The sequence below is a fragment of the Melitaea cinxia genome, chromosome 7, assembly GCF_905220565.1.
Source record: "Melitaea cinxia chromosome 7, ilMelCinx1.1, whole genome shotgun sequence".
Classification (NCBI taxonomy): Eukaryota; Metazoa; Arthropoda; class Insecta; order Lepidoptera; family Nymphalidae; genus Melitaea; species Melitaea cinxia.
This window is the reverse complement of record NC_059400.1, coordinates 8,042,520-8,049,723: the sequence shown is the minus strand read 5'-3', so window position 1 is coordinate 8,049,723 and position 7,204 is coordinate 8,042,520. Positions and strand designations below refer to the sequence as shown.

The 7,204-nt window shown below is 30.2% G+C and overlaps 1 protein-coding gene across 1 annotated transcript; it reads left to right on the top strand.

Annotated features, from left to right (window-relative positions):
• Positions 1-1,591: 1,591 nt before the first annotated feature.
• LOC123655309 lies at positions 1,592-4,152 on the top strand. Its single transcript, XM_045591120.1, has 3 exons — positions 1,592-1,824; positions 2,623-3,198; positions 4,005-4,152. Exons 2-3 carry the CDS (start codon positions 2,623-2,625, stop codon positions 4,068-4,070), a joined length of 642 nt encoding a protein of 213 aa, XP_045447076.1. The 5' UTR covers positions 1,592-1,824; the 3' UTR covers positions 4,071-4,152.
• The last annotated feature ends 3,052 nt before the right edge of the window (positions 4,153-7,204 follow it).

The following is a 7,204-nucleotide window of genomic DNA, read 5'->3' as shown; positions in this document are numbered from 1 at the left end:
ATATATATGCAAGTATCCATGTACGTGAAGGAGATCAGGTACATTTTTGTGTACGTTAGGTTTTTGTTGTGTAATAATATTTGTCATGAATTCAAAGTAAATATAAATAATCAAGGATATATATATATATATATGGTTGTTTAAATATTTTTATAAAAAATACTTTTGTGAAATACCATTGCCAAGTAATTTTCAATATTGAGAATATGAGGAAAATTCTACTGTTCATTTTTGATATAACGTTCAATACAAATTCATTTCTGGTCATATATCTACAAATAAATAAAATTGGAGTGTCTGTTTGTAATATAAAAATAACCACTTTTTACTAAATGCTATATACTCATTATCTTATAAAGACAATCTAGAATATAACTACAACAAAATGTTAAAACACTATAAAGTATTGTAACTGTTTACACGAAGAGATGTTTTGGATCTTTGAATCTTAAATAAAATTATAAGAGGAGATACTGACTGTCCTGATTTGGTCCGAAGATTAATACTGGCAATCCCTAGAAAACCTATAAGGGCTTCCAGATCAAAACAAATGTTTGTGAGCAAAGTTCCTAAAACCAATTTAAGCAACAATACACGCTTAAATAGAATCACCAAGTTGTATAATTCAATTTAAAGAGGAAGCACATATTGATATTTTTAGATATTCGGAGAAAGCTTTCAAGAGAAAAGTTAAGATGCTTTTTTTACATTTGAACTCAAATTAGCTACCTACTGTATGAAGTTATGAACACACATATTGTTATACTTTATACCAGCTGATTTCTTATACCTCATACTGTTTTTACTTATAGATAGATTATATTTTTGTAATTTTTATATATATTTACAGAATTCGGCAATAATCAAAACTTTTTATAAGATATCGTTATGCCTCGAAGAAGAAAAAGAAGAAGACGATGTCGAAGAAGAAGAAGAAGAAAAAGAATGCAGCACTGCAGCACAGCAGCACTGCAGCACTGTAGCAATGCAGCAATCCAGCACAGCAGCAAAGCAGCACTGCAGCACAGCAGTACTGTAGCACTGCAGCACAGCAGAAGCACAGCAGTACAGAAGCACTGCAGCACTGCAGCAATGCAGAAATGCAGCACAACATTACTGCAACACAGCAGCACTGCAGCACAGCAGCACTGCAGCACAGCAGCACTGCAGCACAGCAGCACTGCAGCGCAGCAGCACAACAGCACTGCAGCGATAAAGTATAGCAACAATGCAGCAAGTATTATACTATACTAGTACAAATATGCCGATTTCTTTAACAATATTACTTTCAGATCTGTAAAAAAATGTTTTAGTACCTACTTGTACAGCCGTAAAATAAATTTGTGAATCATACATATAATGAAATTAATTAACTGTTTTTTCTATACCTACTAAAATGGAAATACTTGAGGTATTTAAATAGTTCCCATAATTTACATTTGTAATGTAACTATTTTTAAAACCAAAACAAAATAGCGTAGAATAGTGTACATCGCATCGACTACGACTTTGTGTGTCTACACACCTCACATATCTTATACTTACGTTTATTATTACAGTTACGTCACAGTCAGTCGAACGCTAAAAATGTTGGCACGCTGGAATATATTTAGTCGTTGAGATGTGTTTCCTATACAGAGACAGCACACAGCAGTCGGTCGTTCATCGTTGTTGAAACAACTCGTGCCCGTGCTATATACGATAAATCATTGACTGATATGAGTGAAGTAACGGTTTATTAGAGGAAAATAGTAAAATACGTTCTTAAAGAATCAAAGTAATAATAATTACAATACAACATCATTGAATTTGTTGGATTTCAAGGTAATATAAGTGTTCTTATTTCGAGGTTATAACATTCTTAGTGTCAAACATGTTAATAAATTAAGTGATATTTAGATATGTTAATATTTAATAATTTAAATATTTTACACGTTAAGATACGTCTTATGTTTTTGATTTAGTTTCTTTGTTTTATCATACGATAGAAGTATCAATGGCATTCTAGCTAAAATCAAAAACATATGAATATGTTTTAATTGACCGGGAATCTTGGTTTGACTCACTAGTTGATTATTTCATTGACATAGTACACTTACTATGTTATTTGATATCGATATGCGTAGTACATCAAATATAAGGTTTACTTTGTCTAAACGTCGAGTCAAAATAAAACTTTACTAAAAAGTTTGTTGTAATGCATTTCCTGTGATATTTTTGTAGCACACGAAAGTGACGCAAAGAACAGAAAGTATAGAGTATTTCTACATAAGTATTTAAATTTTATGAATTGTATGTATGTACACTAAGTAGGTACATAATACAGTACTTATTTCACGAAATCTGTGCGTTTTGTGTTTGTATTGTTAGTCTTTTAACTCCCGATACAGATTAATTCAAAATCAAATAACAATTCAAAATTAAACAATGAAATGAAAATTTAAAAAAATGTCTTAAAAGTTTGTGTTATAGAAGAAATGCAGAATATATGTATTTCACTGACCATAAACTCATCTCACTGTTTATATTTATATGATACGAATTAGGTGTGTTTCAAAATAATTATCGATTATTTATTAATAACTTTTTTATATTATTTTATGAATATTTTTTCATTTTTAGATGAAGACATTAGTATTTCTACTACCATTATTATACCTAGTCAGCGCCCGAAATCTACATGACTTAAGCGAGGATCAAGACGTCGAAGGCACTGATGAACACGATTTATTAAAGAACATTAAAGACTCGTCAAGTAATCTAATGAGACATCGACGAAAATCGAGACAATCATTTTATGGAAACTCTCCTTATTATTACGATAATACGGTACGAGACTACCTTCACAATCAGGATGAAATGCTTAATCGTATAGTTAGGTTACTAGATGAACTTTCCATTTATGTAAGAAGGCCTCCAGCACCTCCACCACAGCCACAAATAATTTACATTCCATACCCAGTGCCCTACCCTGTGCCACAATACCGAAAATGTCTTCAAACACCGCCTAAAGTAAATTTTACTGATAGATTACCAGACCTTGAAGATCCTAACATGAATTGGGGTCTAGTGCCTGTTGAGGTGGAAGATGATGATGACGATAATGACGGCTCTAGACCGGTTTCATTCGATCCAGTTAAAACAGACGAACCGGTGCCGGCTCCGCCGCCAGTTGAACACGGGAGCCAGCAAGCTGGGGTAAGAGACTTTTAAAACTATCGTTAAAAAGTTCTTTCCTATGTAGCTCTTATTTTAATATTCATTATTAACTCATAATTCATACCCATATTTTAACGATAAAAGCAAAATTATAGAACAAAAATAAAGCAAAACTGAAGATTAAAATATCTGTAGTTTATGAAAGAATTGAATGGACACTGAATACACTTCACACTAAATTGTAAAGCTTATTGTCACAGTCGTGTTTTTTGTTTATTTTAGTATTGACTGAAACGGTAAAGAATCCAAATGAGACTATTAGGCAAATACAGTTGTAAATTTGCGGAAATGTTTTCATTAAAATGAAGAGTATACAAATTTGATTCTAAAATTCAAGTCTTTAAGCAGATAAATAGGTAAAAGAATTTAATGAAATTATTTTTAGCGTACTACTTTATTAAACAAATAGGTATATGAATATGCCCTATTTTATAAGCTAAATCGTTATTTGAAATCTATTAGGTTTATCCTCGTGTTTCACATTAGTGTAAAAATAAAATTTAAAGCCCTCCCAAATTTCGCGGACGCTTTTTAAAGACGTTTCCGATTTTTCATAATAACTCTTTTTTTTTGGAATTGTTATAATTACCGTAATGGATTCATTAGTGTAAATATAAAATAACTCAATGATACCAGAATATTACAGAAAGTTCTTAATAAAACATTGAAATTGATGATTGTGTTTGTAGTATAGTCGATAGACCTAAGTAGTTAGAATGATGATATTGTAGAAATCCTATTTTAAAAGATAATGTCTTTTGTTTACTGTATAATTCTTTTAACAGTGCAAAAAGGCTTCTTGCAAGAGAATGAGGATAAAAAGGACTAGAATACAATCAAGATTCACATAAAATGTTGTGAAAAGGAAATTAAAAAATACTCAATTTCTCAAAGTTGTTAAAAATTTATAAAATAAACAACTGTCTCAAATCACTTTGCTTTTTAATTACTGTCCTTATAATAGGTAGCTAAATAATTTTTATGTTGTGGTAATTTCTTTTTTTTATTTACTAATGTCAAATTATAAAATAATTGCTTTTTATAGTTACGAGAAGTAGAGCTTCATTTCAATATTTTGCTTAATTATGGACCGTACAAATATATGATTAAATATTTTGTTATAGGTGGACGTGACGACTCAAGCCCCAAAACCAAAACCAGGAATTTGTAAAGCTGCCATTATTGTGTGCTGCGACTTACGTACCAAACGAGAGCAACAAAATTGTTTCTCAAAGTATGGTTGCCTTAAGACATATGCGACGGGCGTTGCGTGTAAACCTAAAGTGATAAAACAAGTGTTAGACGAATTCGCAGACGCTTACGCAGTAAAAAATTAACAATCGTTAATTATTATTGTATTATAAAATTCGAGTTGATTCGAAATTAGTCACTTATCAGTATTCTTCAATTAGTATTTAGATTATTATTTTGTTTCCATGAAAAATGTTAATTTTCCATGTAGAGACGTAGTTGACAACCCTCAGTATTTTTTTTAAATGTAGTTATGAGTACAATACAACGCAAAGAAGAAGATACTGCTTTGACGTTTCTACAAAATATCATAAAATTTAATAACATATCATAAAAGCATAATTAAGCCCGAGAAACAAAATACGACGCCTGAAACATAATATGTAGTTTTAAATGTGTCAACTATTTCTTACATGTTATTTATTTTGATACCTGAAATAAGCGTTCCTTTTCCTTTTTATTATACAAAAAACGTAATTTTAGTGTGTTCTGTAATAAGATTTTAAAGAATGATATTGACGATAAACTTTGACAATTGGTTATGTTAGATTGATAACGTTGAGTCACATTTTACATATTGAAAAGTTAGATGTTGATTGTTATTATAATTCATCTTTATATAATATTTTTATATTAGAAAATGCTTTTACACGATTCCTTAATTCATGTAAATATAATTTAGCCCTACATTTTAGATATCTGCAAAAAATTTTTTACAACAAAAAAAAAAAAAACGACAAACGACTACAGAATAAACATTAGTCTAAAGAGACGTCGTAAATGTCGCCGGCAAACTGACAATATTTATTTTATGTTTTGCTTATAAGAGATAAAATTTTGGTATTCCTTTTATACGAATAGAGTCCGAAATCTATAGTTGGATTAAAATTAATGAGGTTGCTGTTAGTGAGTGAATGAATCTTATTATGTTTTTTAGTTCATTTCGATTAAACTTTTGAAGAAAATCAATTCTAAAATGCTGTAATTATAATTCATAAGCTTCTCAGCTTAATCGTCAGATAAAAATTATTTAATTTTATCTAATTTTTGTCTACAATATGAAGTATGTACTTGTTTTCATAAGATAAAGAAGTTGAAGCGTATATTTGTTTCAAATAAATTATGATTCTATTCGGATTATAATTATAATATTTAATGTAAACATGGAAGGCAGCTTTTAATGTTCCTAGTTTGTAGGTTTTATTACTAAGTCATTATTATTTCTCTGTGCTATGTTTATTAACAATATTGCTTTATTTATATACGTTACATTTTAAATGTATTTACAAGATAAAATTCAAAATTAATAAACAATACTAAGTTACGATAAAAAAAAAAAAAATTAAAACCTCTTTTATTACTACTCCTCTTTCATTACTTTAAAAAAAGGGTAAATTCTAATACACGTTATATTTTATTTATTTTATTACCATCACATATAAGCTTTTTAATTCACGGCAAATGACTCAAATAACACATTTTCTACCTGCAAATAATCAAACAACACCTTTACGAAATTAAGATAGCAGCGTCATTTAGATAAAAATAAATTGCAAAATGAAAGTTTTGCCTGTTTCGTGTTAGTACAAGTTTATACAACGATAAAAAACTGTTATTATTAAAATACTCACAATACTACTTTAAAATACTTGATATTAAATTACAAATGCTTATTTATGTGTAATACACTATTTATTTTTAATGTTTTGGTATGTACTAACTACGTACTTTTTCATCCCAATATTTGTGGTTTTATAATTTGTAAATACTAATATGTTTGATAATTTTAAAATACTTGTTGAGTGGGGTTTTTACACACTTTTAAAAAACATGCAATGTCATTTCCCTCTGTTGCGTTCATCTTAAATAACAAAAATAGCATTATTATATATACTTTTTTAGTAAAAAATGTTTCCTAAACATAACCAAGTCACTCTTGTATACATCAGCAGCTGTTGTAGTCTATGCATCGTAAATCTGTGTTTTGTAACGATACAGCCTGTAATATACCACTGCTTGGTATAGGCCTCTTTCTCCACGTAGAAGAAGGATCAGGGCTTAATCCACCATCCTACTACACTGCGGATTGGTGGATATACTTGTATTCCCCCACTTTGAAGAACGATCGCTATCAGGTGTATATGATAACAATCGGGACCGACAGCTTGACGTGCTCTTTGAGGCACGGTCCGGAGACCCACAAGGACAGACATCCAAATCGAAAAGAAATATTTGTATCAATATAAATTATATGCATTCCGAATCGAACCCTCATACCGTCAGTGTTTCAGCGTGTACATGGCGTACGCACCACTACACCAAAGCGATTGTTGTTGTGTTTTTTGTACACTTTGTTATCAGTACACACGTATAAAATACTTAAAATTTCCTTAGTAGGTAGTTAAAAATGTCTCGCATTAGTCATACTTTAAAACTTGATAAGATAAATATACAAGTATATAATTATTTGACTAGTCCATTTGCGCAGTTGCGCGCAGTTAGCGCGGCCCTGCTTTCTGCTCCGCGCGTTGCGGGTTCGATTCCCGGCTGAGTCTGGGTGTAATATTTGTATATATACATGTATTATTTCTATTTTTATTTATATAAAAACAAAATCTTTAGCTACACCAGTTTACTGTTACCTAAATAACACAAGCATTAAGTTGCTTACCATAGGAATAGACGACCACGTGTGTATGTTATAAAACATTTATTTATTTGTATTTAAACACAT

Coding starts and splice junctions, on each gene's coding strand:
- LOC123655309 (XM_045591120.1), top strand. CDS start 2,623: ATGAAGACATTAGTATTTCTACTACCATTATTATACCTAGTCAGCGCC. Junction 3,199..4,004: donor ACGGGAGCCAGCAAGCTGGG/GTAAGAGACTTT, acceptor TTCTTTTAACAG/TGCAAAAAGGCTTCTTGCAA.